Source organism: Mangifera indica, chromosome 11 (genome assembly GCF_011075055.1).
Source record: "Mangifera indica cultivar Alphonso chromosome 11, CATAS_Mindica_2.1, whole genome shotgun sequence".
In the NCBI taxonomy this organism is placed as follows: domain Eukaryota; kingdom Viridiplantae; phylum Streptophyta; class Magnoliopsida; order Sapindales; family Anacardiaceae; genus Mangifera; species Mangifera indica.
Window position 1 is genome coordinate 13,249,549 of NC_058147.1, and position 17,584 is coordinate 13,267,132.

At 32.9% G+C, this 17,584-nt stretch overlaps 1 protein-coding gene across 1 annotated transcript; it reads right to left on the reverse strand.

The window, feature by feature from the left end:
- Positions 1-16,647: 16,647 nt before the first annotated feature.
- LOC123228760 (probable E3 ubiquitin-protein ligase XERICO) lies at positions 16,648-17,292 on the reverse strand. Its single transcript, XM_044654215.1, has one exon. It carries the CDS (start codon positions 17,290-17,292, stop codon positions 16,648-16,650), a length of 645 nt encoding a protein of 214 aa, XP_044510150.1.
- Positions 17,293-17,584: the final 292 nt, after the last annotated feature.

The following is a 17,584-nucleotide window of genomic DNA, read 5'->3' on the forward strand; positions in this document are numbered from 1 at the left end:
TATGTGTTCATCATCATTCACTACCATTTTTATCAAACCTTTAATGGATTCTCCCTTGTAATCTTTCAAAAAGTCCATAATGAACTTAGTGTAGGATTTGGGTAAAGACAAGATAGCAAGGTTAAATGTCATGTTATTCATCATATGCGAGTGTAGAGTTTTAGCTCTCTCAATCAATTTAATTATGTTAAACACATGAGTTTCATTCTTCACTCTGTCATCAATTTTCATGTTTCTTGTAAGAATTAAATTCCTTATTTTAGTGCCAAGTTTGGGCACAACTTGTAAATCTTATGTGAAAACATACAAGATTCTCCTCTCTTTTAGTATAGTCCATAGACATCGATACCAAACGAGATGTTTTATATCCAACCCAAACTCATTTTTGAATATCTTTTCAAATGGTAGGTCATGTGTTGAGTTTATCTACAAAACTAAGAACAAAGTTATATTTTAATTTCATATTTTTTTAATGTGGTATTTTATAAAATAAATGCTTTCACTATTTTATTCAAGTCAATAGCCCTCTCAATTAGACTCAGGAAATTTCGTTTGACTTCCTAGCGACCTGAGATCCTATTGAATTAATTCATCCCTTTGCTTTGGTGAACAAGTTCGAATTAACCAATTAGGTAGGTCAATCAAACTAATCACAAAAATCAATGATCTCTAATTTGGTAATTACACATGAACCAATCATGAGATATCAATTGTGATTATCGATTTTAGTAGGGTGATACTACATATCACCTATGCAATAATAATTGCATGCCTCTAACTCTGCCTTTAATATATTTTCAGCTTCACTTTGGGGAACAAGTTAGGTGTACTAGTTAAGTGAGATCCAATAAAAACAATCACTCGATCTTATACCTAGTAAAAGTGTGCCCTTTGCTTTGGCGAACAAGATTCCAATGAACAAAGGCTTGCCTCAAGGCATTATGTTGGAAAACATTTGGTTATTTTCGATTTAACATATATATTTAAGGGATTTATTATTGTCTCACCAATTTTAGTTATTTAGCATGTGAGGTGATTATTCGGTAAAATAAAACTAACATGCATACTATAATGTAAATTAAACGTGTCAATATAGAACTTTAACTAATGTCAGTCTTTTTGAGTCATAAGGGGTTAATTGGTCAACCTAGGGTCTGGTCTTTGGGTTTTCAATAATTCCTTCATCTTTAGTCTTCAATTATATATGGTTTCGTTTCCTAGTTACAATTTTTCTAATATTGAAAAATTAAATCCTATTCTAATTTTACGTTCATAAAATAAAAATCTTGGGTTATATTTGAACAAAGTAAAGTGAGAAGGGAAGTATAACAGAACTTTAGAGAAGGTAAGACACGTAGGTCCTATTTTAATTATTACAAACCCAAAAATAATAAATAAAATAAAAGTATTTACATAAAGTTCTTAAGTTGTATATCAAACACCATGAATTAATTTTAATTATTTTACCAGAGTGTCAATTTCTTTTAGTCCCTTAAATTTTGCATAATTACTTTCAACCCTAAAAGTCAAAAAAATCTTAGTTTAGTCCTAGTTCAACAAAATAGGACCAAATTGATTTTTTTCACTTTGTTGGGCATGCAAGTAAAGTGTCCAATCATGCATATGAAATTTAACAAAATTCCAGAAGCATGCAAGGCTGGGGAACACGGCTAGAATCCACGAGCATATTTGGAAATCAGGCAAGGGCACGACTTAGACATGTCATGTCAAGTCATGCTCAATAATAGAATTCTAATGAGATGCCAATAAGAGATGGTTGGACTTGTGCAAGGGCACTACTTAAACATGGAATAGCTAATCGTGTTTAACAATACTATGCAAGTGTGGTGCCAAGGAAGGTGCCACCCAGTAACCCCATACAAGACTAGAAGCAAGTTATATGATGGTAATATCAGTTTTTGCACTTTTATGGATTTTTAGTTTATTTCAGACACCTAGTTTGTAATAATAAAGGATTTTTGTGCATTTGAAGTATTTAATTTAATACACCTTTTTGCACACATTTAAGTTACATATTTATTGTCATACTTTTATGTCTATTGTTTTCTTAAGAAGTCAAATTATGCACGTCTCTTTAGGTCATATTTTGCAAATGGGTTATGTATTTAAGGAAGGGTGTTACATTTATAGTATCAAAACATGATTTTGGAATCCAAAAAAGTGGTAAGTCTTAGTGTGTCTGAAAAATGCATTGACAAGTTAAGGAAAGTAACCTCTCATGTAACATTGACTGCCTTTGCATGTTTACCATATAAGTATATTTAACTTGCTTTAAGTTAAATAGTACATTTGCCTAAGTTATAATCTTATTTCAGAATAAAGAGATCTAGAAGACTGATCAATCAGATATGTTCCTAAGATCCCTAACTAGAAAAGGAGCTAAGCTGAAGCTTATGGATATACTCAAGGATAAGCTTCTGTATATTAATAGCACTATCAGTGGATAGTACACACATCAAACAGATTGTGTAGAAGATCCTCAGGGAAAACAAATAAGCATTAAAGAGTGTTAGGCAACCAGTTCAAGCCCTACTAGTGTTAGAGCAACCTTTAATGGTTGAGCTACTGCCTTAGTAGGATAGAGTAGGCTATGAGGTACTAAAAGTTGCCATAGTAGGTGGTAACAGAAGGCAACTTTACCTTATTTATAGTTTGGTAGATAGACATTAGCATTTCAATTTTAAAGGTAACTTAGTCTAAGAAGGAGTTCTAGTTAAGCAGTAGTTGAAGGTAGTAGAAGATGTCATGAGACTTTTTATAATAACAAAAATAGAAATGATTCAGCATGCTAGTTTTATACTTAAGGAATATGCCAAGATTTGGTGGCAGATGATATGTGAGATCTGTCAAGTTTTTGTGATAAGTTAGGCTAACTTTAAATAGACATTTGAAAAGGAATACTTATCAGTAGACATCCCATATTTGATGGCCCAAGAGTTCATCAATCTAAAACACGGTAACATGTCAGTTAAGGAGTTCTTTACCAAGTTAAATGCTTTAGCCAAGTATGCCATAAGAGTGGTGAGCATAAATATGGGTAAAATGAAAGTTTTCTTTTGAGAGTTCAAGTTAAATATTGCCTAGGATGTCATGATAAGAGACCATGCCCCTAACTCCTATTTAAAGGCTCTAAGGAAGGCATTGAGAGAGAGGAGTATTAGATCAACCTATATAAGTAGTCTTAACCTAGAGACATGATTAAGCAATGATAGGTGGAAACCGAATAAATGGAAATTAATATAGTAGCTCTGGGGATTTCCAAGGCAAGAGTCCTTTTAGCTTAAGAATAATAAAAACTAAAAGAGTAAGAATTAAATGAGAAAGGATTAACCAAAACATGATGATTTCCTCCTTGTCATAGATATAGATAGAGACATGTCGATGAGTGCTTAGTCAGTCAAATGGTGTGCTAGAAATGTAAGCAACCTAATTAGTTTGCCAAAAAGTGCACCATAACAATAGTATTAGCCTTAGTAGATCAAACAATTGAAAGAGGACAGGTTAGAGTATTTGTAACCACTCAAACTCAGGCCAAGTCCAGATTGACAATAATGAAGGGTCAGTCAATCTTTCATTCCTATCATTTGTATGTTTTACTTGAATCTAATGTTATATATTATTTTGTTACAAGTAGCATAGTAGAAAAGATAAGACTAGAGTCCACACTAGTCCACATATCAGTATAGAGATGTCTAATGGAAACAAGGTTTATAGTAGTCACATGTTAATAAGAAAGACAATTTCTCTAAGAGGCCAAGAGTTAGTCATAGACTTGATAGTGATTGACATGCTTAATTTTGACTTAAAACTCGACATGGATTTCTTGAGCAAGTATAGGGTAGAGATTGACTATAGAAAGAAAAAGATCTGATTCATCTCAAATGATAATGAGGAGTTCATCTTTAGAGATAATCAAGTTCTTAGTATGATAATAAGTAATGTAAAGACCATGAAGATGTTGAGTAAAAAATGTATAAGGTATTTGGTGCATATAGTAAGCAAGGTATAGACCCAAGTGTGAAAGTTATTCCAATAATGCAAGAGTTCTCAGATGTCTTTTTTGACAACTTTTCAAGGTTAGCACCAAAGAGAGAAGTAGAGTTCAGTATAAAGCTAGCCCTAAGGATAACAACAATTTCAAAAGCACCATATAAAATGACACTAATCAAAATATAAAAGCCAAAAAAAAAAAAATATTGTAAGAGTTGTTAGATTATGACTTCATTAGATTGAGTTACTCATCATGAGATGCATCAATCTTATTTGTGAAAAAGAAAGATGGTTGATAAGGATATGCATTGACTACTAGAAATTGAATAAAGTAACAATAAATAATAAATACCCACTCCTATGGATAGATAATTTGTTTAACTAGTTCAAGTATGCTTCTGTATTTTCTAAGACTAGCATGAGATTAGGGAATCATTAGGTATAGGTTACCAAACAAGATATACCAAAGATAGTCTTCGAGACATGACATAGGCATTATGAGTTTATGGTTATGCCCTTTGAGATGACAAATGCCCCAGTATGCTTTTAGACCTTATGAATGGGGTTTTCCAAGATTGTTTCAACAAGTTCATTATGGTATTCAAAGATGATATCCTAGTAGATTACATGACTTGAGCAAAACATATGCAACACTTAAGGTTTGTTTTATAGAGGTTGAAAGAGAGACAATTGTAAGTTAAGTTTTTCAAGTGTGAGTTCTAGTTAGACAAAGTAGCTTTCCTTGGGCATATGGCCTTAGTAGATGATTTCTTGATGAACCCTAGTAAGATAGAGGTTATATTAGAGTGGCAAAGGCTTAAGACAGTTAAGAAGGTAAAAGGTTTCCTTGGGTTAGTAAGGTACTATAGGCAATTTGTAGAAAGTTTTGCCAAGTTAGCAAGGTCAACAATAGAGTTGACTCATAAGGATATTCCTTTCAGATGTTCTAATGCTTATGAGTAGAAATTTCATGATTTAAAGTGGAGGTTAACATAAACTATTTGAAGTGCCACTATCCCTTACCATACATACCTAAGCTAAATTAAACTAAACTATATGGCTAATCTGCTTTGGTACTGAGTGCATGATGCATGATACATGATACATTATGTATGCAGCTAGTGACTATCTAGATATACATAACTTTTCCTATTTTTGATCTAGATTCGACTCAATTAAGGTCTATACCTTTTCTACACCGTCAAACACCTTTTTATGACTAACTATCTTATCTTGCCTTATTAAGACCATTCCATCCTTTTTTCTTTTGTCTTCTTGTTTTTACATATAGCCTAGGGTAAAATAGTTTATTCCTTTTCTTAATGTATACACAAGTGAGTTTCTACCTTGCACCTTCATATTCCTCTAATTACACACACACAAGCATATCATACTACTTGCATCCTCATGTTCCTAATAATACCCCTACACGGGTGTGCTTTTTCCTTAACATGATGTCCATTTTTGGAAAAACCATACTTGAATATGTATCCCATACCATACAATCATGTGAATTTCTCCTCAAGATGAATAAGTGTTGCCATTAATTTCCTTTTTCGTTTAAAGGATACTTAAGTGTGTGCGTTATTCTATATGACTGTGTATTACAACCTGCAACTTTCTAATCTTTTGATCCTGGTGATCTTTGGTACTTACATGGCATAAACACTATTCTAAACATACATACCAATCTCTAAACACTCTAATATACTCATACATAAATTGAGTAGCAATTATACATTTTCAAATATCAAATCATAGGTTTCATTATAACTTAAATATGATTTCACCCTAACTAACATGTCCATGAAATTCATAAATTAAATTAGTATTATTTATACATATACCAGCATCAATAAGATCATCATAATACTCTTAGAACATCCAGAAAGTCATAATTCACTATTAATAAATCTTAAATAGCTAAAGAGAATACCAACTTACTTGTCCTCCGACGAGCAAGCTACTTTTCATATGGATATGGCTTTTCTGGTGATAAATGGCTTCTTTCCGATAACTGGATATCTCATATTTTTTTTATTCATACGGTTGTGGGTGCAAAATAATATGAATATTAGGTTAAACACTCTTTTTATTTTGTTTGCCAAAGATGATACACGAGTGTGTATGGTGTCATCCAACTAAGTTAGTTTCCAATTTTGTTGTGAACCTTATCTTATCCTCAAATTTGAATATTCGTGTATTCTAACATACATCGGTATGCACCCGCTCATAACTCCTCATTAATTAAGTATCATGTTTAGATAGAAAAAACCAAAATACCCTTAGGCTTACCTATGGGTGTTATAATTCTCCCCCCTTAAATGAATTTCATTCTCAAAATTCACTCAAAAAACTATGGAACTTTGTCTTATATCTTACTTGACTTAACCCTATGATTCCTCTAAAGAACCTTGACTGGGCACTTTTGATACACCAAGTTGTCCTCGAGCTCAACCTCTTTAACTCTTAGCCATAAGTTGAGTCATTGATATACTTGTACAGTGACACATGGAACACGTTATAAATACGATCCATGCTCGTTAGCAAATAAAACTAGTAAGCAACCTTACCTATACGCTTCAATACCTCAAACGATCTTATAAATCTTAATGTTAACTTGCTCTTTTTGGCAGAATCTCATGACTTACTTGTAAATGGCTACTCTGACAAACATCACCATCCATCTTGAACTCAAGATCTTATCTTCTTTAATCTATATAACTTTTCTTACAGTTTTGAGGTTGTCTCATCATTTCCTCTATCCATATGACATTCTCTATCATCATCTAGGTCATCTCTAGTCCCAATGTTTGAGTAGGGTATCCTTTCCACTTATCTCATCCCAATGCAATAATAATCTACACTTTTTACCATACAATGCCTCATATAAAGTCATTTTGATAGTTATCTAATAATTATTATTGTAAGCAAACTCTATTAATGGTAACACTTCTATCCAACGCACTCTTCTATTTAGGCAATAAGCCCTCAACATATCCTTAATCACATAATTAACTATATAAAGATAGTAGGCTATGTTGAAAGTTAACCATTTACCTAGAGACCTCTATATACTATGTTAGAAAGCTAAGACGAACCTAGTGTCTCAATCTAATATTATCATCCTATATACCAAATGAAGTCTCGATCTATACTTATGAAGTCTTTAACTGCTATAAAGTATATCGACTTAGTCAATGGGTCAACTATGGCCTAGAAAGTATTATATCCTGTTTTGACACTTGGCAAACCAACCATGAAATTCATCAAAATATGTTCTTATTTCCACTCTGGAATATTGAGAGGTTGTAATAACCCTGATGGCCTTTGATGTTTAACCTTAATATGCTTGTAAACTAAGCATTTAGTCGTAACATATGCTACATCTTTCTTTATACCTAACTTGTAGAATGATCTCTTTGTATCCTAATACATCTTTACATTCCAAGGATAGACAGCATAAAGGGAACTGTGTGTTTCAATAAGGATCTTATCCTTCAAGGAACACATATTTGGTACTATACTAAAATTTACCTCGATACCCTCAACTACTATTTTTTTTGTCTAAACATACTAATCATCTAGTTTTTAGACCATACAAATCTCATCTAGAAGGGTCAATGAATCTATAAACCTACTAATTGCCTTGTGATAACCTCAATCTACTTTTATACCAATTCTAGTTATAACTCTTAGTAAGTTATAATCTGAGATAAAACTATTTTCCTACTCAAGGCATTTACAGTTATGTTGGCCTTGTCTAGGTAGTATATGATCTCACAATCATAATCATTTACTAACTCTAACCACCATCTTTGTCTTATATTAAGCTCTTTCAAGGGAAAAAAAAAAACTTAAGACTATTATAATATGTGTAAATGTTGCTCTTGATTGAATACAAATAATGTTACCATATATTTAAGACAAACACGACTGTTGCCAACTCTAGGTCATGTGTAAAATATTAAGTCTCATAATTTTTAAACTGTCAAGAGGCATATGTTATAACTTTACCTCTCTGTATCAACACTACCCTCAATTCTTGATGTCAGGTATTTGTGACCCTTCACTATTTGCTAGCAAAGTTAAAATGTGAGTTGATATCAACCTTCATTTTAGCTCTTTAAAACTTTGCTTGTAGGTATTAGATCATCTAAAAAGAACATCCCTGTGAGTCAACTCTATTAGCAACCAAGCTAACTTGTCAAAACCTTCTACGAACCACTTGTAGTACCTTACCAACACAAGGAAACTTCTCACCTTCTTAGTTGTCTTTAGGGTGGATTCGAGTTAAATTGAGCTCAAGCTCGGCTCGACTTAATAATAATATAGCTCGAGCTTGAGCTTGTTAAGCTTGTTATGCCTGAGCTCGAACTTGGCTTGAGTTCGACTCAGCTCACTTCGAATTCGAATATTCGTTATTAAAATGACGTCGTTTTAATATATATTAGTCAAAACGATGTCATTTTGTATAAAAAATTTTGATTTACAAACTTTGACAATTAAACTTGAGCTCAAAAACAGCCCTAGTTATCTTAGGCCTCTACCACTCTAATGTAACCTTTATCTTGTTAAAGTCTATCAAGATACCATCTTCTAAGACCACATGTCTAAGGAATGTCACCTTTTCTAGCCATAACTCATACTCGGAAAACTTGGCACATAGTTGTCTTTCTCTTAACCTTTGTAACACAAACCTTAAGTGTTACGTATGCTTCTCTCGAGTTTTAAAATAAGTATAATATCATCAATGAAAACTACAATGAACTTGTCTAACCTATTCATAAGGTCTATAAACACTGTTAGGGCATTTGTTAACATGAAGGGCATAACTATGAACTCATAATGCTCATATTTTATTTTAAAAGTAGTTTTGGGTATATCTTGTTCAGTAACATAAACCTGATGATATCCTAACCTTAAGTCAGTCTTAGAAAATACTAAAACACCTTTGAGCTAATCAAATAAATAATTTATTCACAATAATGTGTACTTATTCTTTATAGTTACTTTGTTCAACTCTCGGTAGTCGACACACATCTTCATCGATCCATCTTTCTTTTTGACAAATAGGATTAGTGCACCCTAATACAAGAGACTCAATATGATAAAACCATTGTCTAATAGCTTTTGCAACTATTTCTTTACCTCTTGTAGTTTGACTAGGGTCATTCTGTATAGTGCCTTTGAGATTGGTGTTTTCTTTTAGGCTAACACAATATCAAACTCCACCTCTCTTTGGTACTGAGCCTAAAAGACTATTAAGAAACACATCTGATAACTCTTGCACTATTAGAGTATCTTTCACACATAAGACAGTCTTATCTAATTTGTTTACTATATACACCAAATATCCTAGGCACCCCCCTCACTTAACATCTTCCTAACCTTTACAATACTAATCATTATACTAAGAACTTGACCTTCTCCAAAGGTGAACTTCTCACCATTATTTAAGTTGAATTGAACTTTTTTTTTCTACAATTTATCTTTACCTTATACTTGTTCAAGAAATTCATGTTAAGTAACAAATCAAAATCAAGCACGTCTATCACTTTCACATCTAGAACCAACTTTCAACCTCTTAGAGAAACTGTCTTCTATCAACAAGTGATTGCTATACCTTATCTTTATCTAGTATCTCTATACTGATCTATAAGACTGATTTGAGCTCTACTTTTTTACTATGTCATTTGCAACAAAACAATATGTAACACCAAACTCAATTAAAGAATACAATGGACAAGAATGAAAGATTAACTGACCTGTCACTATTAATGGGTCAACCTTAGTTTAAGTTTGAGTGACTACAAATACTCTGGCCTATTGCCTTTGACTATCTTATCTATAGAGGTTAGTGTTATTGTTATAGTGTTTTTTTGGGCAAAATAGTCTAGCTGTTTGCACTTGTAACACACTCTTTAATAAGCTAAGTAGTCATCGACATATCTTCACCCACATCTATAACAAGCAAGGGGTAGTCACACCTTAGCTAATCATTTTTCCTTTGTTTCTTGGTCTTTTAGTTCGTAGCCTTTGAGATTAGTGTTCTCCTTGGGGCTGACGCAATATCAAATTCAACCTCTCTCTGGTACTGAGCCTAGAAGACTATTAAGAAACACATCTGAGAACTCTTGCACTATTAGAGTATCTTTCACACATAAGACAACCTCATCTTATTTGCTTACTATGTATACCAAATATCTTATGCACCCCTCACTTAACATCTTCCTAACCTTTACAATACTAATCATTATACTAAGAACTTGACCTTCTCCAAAGGTGAACTTCTTACCATTATTTAAGCTGAACTGAACCTTTTTTTTCTATAATTTATCTTTACCTTATACTTGCTTAAGAAATTCATGTTGAGTAACAAATCAAAATCAAACATGTCTATCACTTTCAAGTCTATAACCAACTTTGAACCTCTTAGAGAAACTGTCTTCTATCAACATGTGATTGTTATAAACCTTATCTCTATCTAATATCTCTATACTGATCTATGAGACTAATTTGAGCTATACTTTTATCATTTTTACTATGCCATTTGCAACAAAACAATATGTAACACCAAAGTCAATTAAAGAATACAATGGATAAGAATGAAAGATTAACTGACCTATCACTATTGGTGGGTCAGCCTTAGTTTAAGTTTGAGTGACTACAAATACTCTCGCCTATTGCCTTTGACTTTCTTATCTATAAAGGTTGGTGCTATTGTTACAGTGCTTTTTTTGGCAAAATGGTATAGTTGCTTGGACTTGTAACACACCCTTTAATAGGCTAAGTTGTCATCAACATATCTTTACCTATATCTATAGCAAGTAAGGGGATCGTTACACCTTAGCTGATCCTTTCTCCTTTGTTTCTTGGTCTTTTAGTTCTTCTTATTACTCTTGAACTAGAATGTCTTTTTACTTCAAAATCCTTATTGCTACCATTACAGTTGTAACCTTCTTGGATACCTCCTAACACCATTTTATCCTATCTTTAGGTTAGGACTACTGGTATAGATTGATTTGATACACCTTTTTCCTAGTCATCTTTTGTCTTATATCCTCTAACTTCTTTGTTGTATTTAAGACCTCTAGATAGGATATGAGGGCAAGATCTCCTATTACAAAATCTTTGGTTGTATCTTATCTAAGCCTTCTAAAGAGAACCTCCATTTTACCCATATTTGTGCTCACCACTGTTAAGGCATACTTGGCTAAGGCATTCAACCTAGTGGAGAACTTTTTCACTAACATATTTCCTTGTGTCAAGTTAATGAACTCCTAAGCCCTCACATAAAAGATATTTGCTGACAAGTACTCTTTTTCAAATGCCCACTTAAGGTCAACCAAACTCATCTTTATAGCTTGGTAGGTCTCACATAGCATCCGTAATCAAATCTTGGTATCTCTTTTTAATAGGAAACTGACATACTAAATCTTTTCTAAATTTGTCATAACAAATAGCCTTATGGCATCCTCTATTACCTTCATCCACTCTTCAACTAGTACTCCTCAATGAATTGAGTTATCACTAAACTCAGAAGGCTAATGTTTGTCTACTAAACTGTAGAAATTACCCTTTACCACTACCCACTACTATAACTATTAGTGCTTCCTTACCCATTCTGTCCTACTAGAATGAGGGATGCTTGGTCACTGATGAGGCTTAAACTAAATACCTGACACTCTCAGATACCTCTCTGTTTTCCCTAAGAACCTCATGTACAATATGCCTAATTATTACATCGTCTATTAATAGTGTTACTGATACATTAGAAGTTTATCCCTAAGCCTCTACTTAGCCTTTAACCTAGTTAAGGACCTTGGAATATCTTTAATTAGCCTCTTAAATCTCCTAATCTTGAAATAAAATCATAACTCAAGCAAATGTACTACTTAACTTAATACAGGTTTAAAATATTTATAATAGAAGGCGTGCAAGAGCAATCAATGTTGCATAAGAGGCTATTTTCCTTTCTTAACTTACTTATAGGACTTAACACATTTTTGGGTTCTAAAATCATACTCTAATACCATAAATGTAACATCCTTCACCAGATAGATACCCCTACAAAAAAATGACCCAAAAAGATGTATACTTCTTACTTCTTAAATCATCCAATGAAAATATAACATGATGATTAAAATTTAAACTTAAATGAGTGCAAAAAGGTGTAACTAAAAAATAACTGAAATACCTTAATTTATTAATCCATAACCTAGTGTGTGAAAACACAATCCTTATAAATATGGTGCATAAAACATTTATGCAGGTCAACATGAATAACATAACACATAAATATCAAATAAGTTAACAAATGACTATTTTACCAATATCTCTCATGAAATCACATTGACTAGATCGCTAGTTCCTTGCATGCTTTGCTACTCACTTCTGTTTGTAAAACCATAAAAAAAGAACACGTGAGTAAAAAAGTACTCAGTAATTAGGTGATCTCTTAACACCTTGCACAAACCATAAAATTAAAATTGGTGCTCCACTTGTGAATCTCGATATGGTCATAAGTTGGCACTCTCATGCTATAAATATAGGTCATTTACCAAGATATTAAGGCCTAGGCTGATTTTGACATATATGATATCTTAGTGAAAACAATTGACACCTTGCATATCTACTAACTATTATGCCATATGCATATGTCGGTTGAACTATTAGGCTAACTAATTTAATACCCTGGTCATACAAGGAAATTTATTGTAATCCTACCCTTACCACATATATATAACTATGAGACTACTATTATAACACCATCCTCAAGTGACCCTACCATAGGGCATATATGTGATACATCATGTTGACTACGTGAGGAACTAATTGAAGTGTCATTATCCTTTACCATAGACACTTTAATTGAACTAAACTATATAACTAATATGTCTTAGTGTTGAGTACATTATGCATCTTATGGGTATCTATCTCTTATATAACCATGCCTTTTTCACATATCTCACCACTTATACATATAGCTAGTGATTATCTAGGTGTACATCACATATAGCTTAAAGGTAAAATAGTTTTTTTCTCTTCTTAATGTATACATGGATGTGTTTCTACCTTGTGCCCCCTTATTCCTCTAATTGCACACACACGAGCATGTCACGCTCTACTTGCACCCCTATGTTCCTAATAACACCCTTACATGGGTGTGTTTATTTCTTAACACAACGTTTACTTTTAAAGAAACCACACATGAGCATGTATCCCATACCATATGATCATGTGGACTTCTCCTTAGGACGAATGTATTTTGCCATTAATTTCCTTTTTCATTCAAATGATACATGGGCATGTGGATTATCACGACCATGTATCGATAACCCACATGCCTATGTATCACAACTTATAACTTTTTAATCTTTTGATTCCGGTGATCTCTAGTATTACATGACATAAACACTATTCTACACATACATACCGATCTATAAACACCCACCCTAATATCCTCATACATGAATTAAACAGCAATTATACATGTTCAAATATCAAATCATAGGTTTCAACATCACTAAATTATGATTTCACCCTAACTAACATGTCCATAAAATTCATATTTTAATTTAGTATTATTTATACATATAACAACATCACTAAGACCATCATAATACTCTCAAAACATCCAAAAAGTTACAATTCACCATCCCAGCCATAAATTCATCATTAATCAATCTTAAATAGCCAAAAAGAACACCAACTTTCTTGTCCTCGATGAACAAGCTACTCTTCACGTGGTTATGGCTTTTCTGAAGACCACGATCTCCCTTTGGTAACTAGAGCTTTCAGTTGTCTCCTTTTTTTTATATTCATGGGGCTATGGGTGCAAAATAATATGAATATTATGTTAAACGTTCTTTTTTATTTTGGTTGTTAAACACAACACATGAGCTTGTATTCACTATAGATGGGCGTCTATGGTGTCATCCAACTAATGCAACTTCTAATTTTGTCATGAACCTTATCGTCAAATTTGAATTATGCAAACGATGCACTATTGTGTACCCTAACATACATGAGAACAACTCCTCATTAATTAATAATCAAGTTCAAATAGAAAAGACCAAAATGTCCTTGGGTTACCTGTGAGGGTTACATACATACATAGCTAGAGGATTGCTAACTATTAACCATCCTTGGATAGCCTTTACCATAGACATGTATGTGAAGTATCTCTCTAACCATGTGAGGAACTAAACTAGCATAACTCTCATTTACCATACATACATGTAAATGAATGAGTTGCTAATGCACCTTGATGTTGAGTGCTTGACACATATCATGGTTATCTAATTCTTAGCTCTATTGTTTTCACATATACTATGTCATATTGAACACATCTTATAATTAAATCAATGTAAATCATTTTTTTCAATTTTCTTAAATTTGACAAAATCCATTTTGGTCAAGGTCTTTGTTATCTTTCACACAATTAGACTCATTTGATTTACTAAATAACTTAATTTGCCTCTAAAAAGGTCTCTTTAACCTTGTTCCTACTCCAGCACATAACATAAAGGTAAAATTATCTTTCTTCTACTATATATGAGCATGACTTAGACCATGCACATTGTACCTCTAAAAGAAAATACACGGGCATACACTCCTTGGAATTATGGTTATGCATCTCAATCCTAACTAAAGGTGTCCTAGATCTCACTAGCATTCGTTAACCTTAATTTATATTTGTCACTGTTGTGCATCACACTCATTCATGATTGTTTGCCCTCTTATGAGATGCACATCCATACATGAACTAATTATACAACTTTTGCAAGTGTACATTAATACATAGGTTAATCATGTTCTACTTATGACATGTATGAGTGTATATTCCATAATGCATGTTCATGTATAGTCGTCGACCCTACTGAAACTAGCATTTTCTGGCACATCCAAATGGTCTCTATGCATTAGAAACAATCAAATAAGCTACTAGTGCTCTACTTATCATATGTAAATGCAATATGTATTCATGTCTTATTCTTATGTTTACAGATAATGTTCATCATCCAAGCCTTTTTAAATATCATAATCTAACCTTATATATCCATAGAATCATGCATAATACACAAATTCAAACCCTATTATGTTTCTTCTAAAAATACAAAGAATTAAGAAAGGAAGACCGCTTTACTTGTCTTCCAACATTACGCAAGGTCTTCACATGGCAATGGAAGTTCTGGTGTCTCCTAAAGTTCTCTTCCAATTCTCTCTTAATATGAAAATCTCTTTCACTAATCTCTCTTATACTCTAGAAACCAAGAATGTAAAATAACTAAGCTATTGCATTGTGTCCCTTTTTATTTTAGTGAAATAACGTCATGTACAACCATGTAACTCTAATGCATAGGCATACCAACAATTCCTTTGCAAAAACCATGTTTTGCAATCAATGAATACATCCTTATCCTAAATTAAAATGTCATGTATGACTGTACATTAGCCACTTTCATGCATCATGCATCGCGGCTTAGCTAGCACTTTTTGCAAATTATCAGGTTTATAGGTGTGCGCCTCTAATATGCACAACCATACCTCCTTCAACATTTAGCCAATTTCTTGCATCATGCACAAAATGATTATTTTGCCCTCAAAGACCCATGTACAAGGGTTCACCCCTATAGTGTATGATCATAGAAGCTCTCCAAACAATATACATAAAACAAACAACAGACAAAAACTTAAATACCATTGAATACATCTGTAAGTGTTACACTATAAATACAATGTACAATTGAAAGAGAGAAAAGAAGCCAAGGGAATTCTAAGAAATCGACATAGACAAGCACTAAGAACACCTATGCTTTCCCTGTATACATTATTTTCAACACATACCTTATAAACATCAATTAACGGTTACATTGTACTTAGAAATTTTGATTATTGGATCATTGGGTCCAATCATGTTAAAATTTTTGTGTTCTATTTTACTTTCTCTTTATTCTATTTCTTAAACTCTGAGATAGACACTAAGGTCTTGTGAAACTCTAATATTGGTGACCTACCCTAATTTGCGCAAAATTCATAATTGCATACTTTAATTTGTGAAAAAACATCTCATTAAAAGAAGGTTATGACTAGTCTTAGAGTATTTATGTATATCCTTTAATAATATGATTAGTATAGGTTTTTTTCGTTTGTGTAGAATACAATGTATGGTATTTTACAAGAAGATGAAACTGGTTGAAATTATGTTTCTCGTACATAAATTCAAAGCCATCTAAATATATAAAGACACACAAATCTAGGAAACTTTCTATTATTACTGGATTGTGCAGTTAATGTTCGTCAATTTTGTTAGTCTTAAAGTAACAATAAAATTCCAAGGACCAACAACTTTTATCTTATGTTTACGTAATGTAACAAAATTGAATTACTTTAATTACCCAAAAAAAAAAAATTGAATTACCATATAATTTTAACAAAAAGGAAAGAGAATATATATGAATCGTTGATTTATTGAACAAGACTGCGAGAGGTAAATAAGTTGACAGAAATTAATTGAGACTGCCACAGTTACATGATTAATTAGCAAAAACAACAACTTCCCGCATGCACTAACAAAAACCTAAAAGTCAGATCGGCACAAAAAAATTAGAAACCTAGCTTGTTTTTGCACTAGTTTTCAGAGCACGGCATCTGGTACCGACACAAGGGGCACATATGGCTTATCTCCAGCCACTTGGCTATACAGTTTTGATGATAAACATGCCCACAAGGTAACCGCACATTCTCAACATCAAACTGAAACTCTTCGAAACAAATGGTGCACTCCCTCATTGACTCTATACACTCCTCGACCGCCACTTTTTCCAACATCTGAATAACTTCCTTACTGGCTGGAATACTCCCCAGAAACGACTGTTCGCGTATCCTGTGATCATCAGAGTATCTGGTTGTGGCCGTAACAAGAGCAAGACCGATGGTTAAAACTCTAGCTTCACGATTTATAGGGTTGCTATCCATCTCTCTCGCAAGGCTCATGAGTCGACGAGTAATTGCTTTGATATCTTGTGGAGAGAGTCCCGTGGTGGGAGTGAGTATTCGTGACATGATTATTGGTCCTTGTTGATCGGATATTAACTGGTGACGATGGCAAATATAAACTCGCCTCGACGTATGGAGGCGCTCTGTTTGTGGCCAGTTTTGCAAAGTAGAAACACGACTAAACATTAACCGGATTCTAAAAGCATTATCTAAAGTAGTGGTGTTGTTTAAGGTGGTATTGGTAAATGGTCGAATTGCGTACAAATAGTTGGTCATATCAATTCTTTTGAACAACTCAATGAATTAAATTTAGTGGAGGCATCTTAATATATGGGGTGGTATGCAAGTTTTGTGTTTCCCAATTCAGAATGGGTACATAGGTTAATTTCCTTATCTGATTCTAATTAATATACGATTCAGTTAGCTAACTTAATTACTTTCCTTATCTGATTCTAATTAATCAGTTTCAAACTAATGAGGAAATAATTTAGGAAATAACATATGTTCAAGGAATACATGCAGCATAAAACAAAGGCTATAATCTTATATGAATTTTATTCTTTATTCA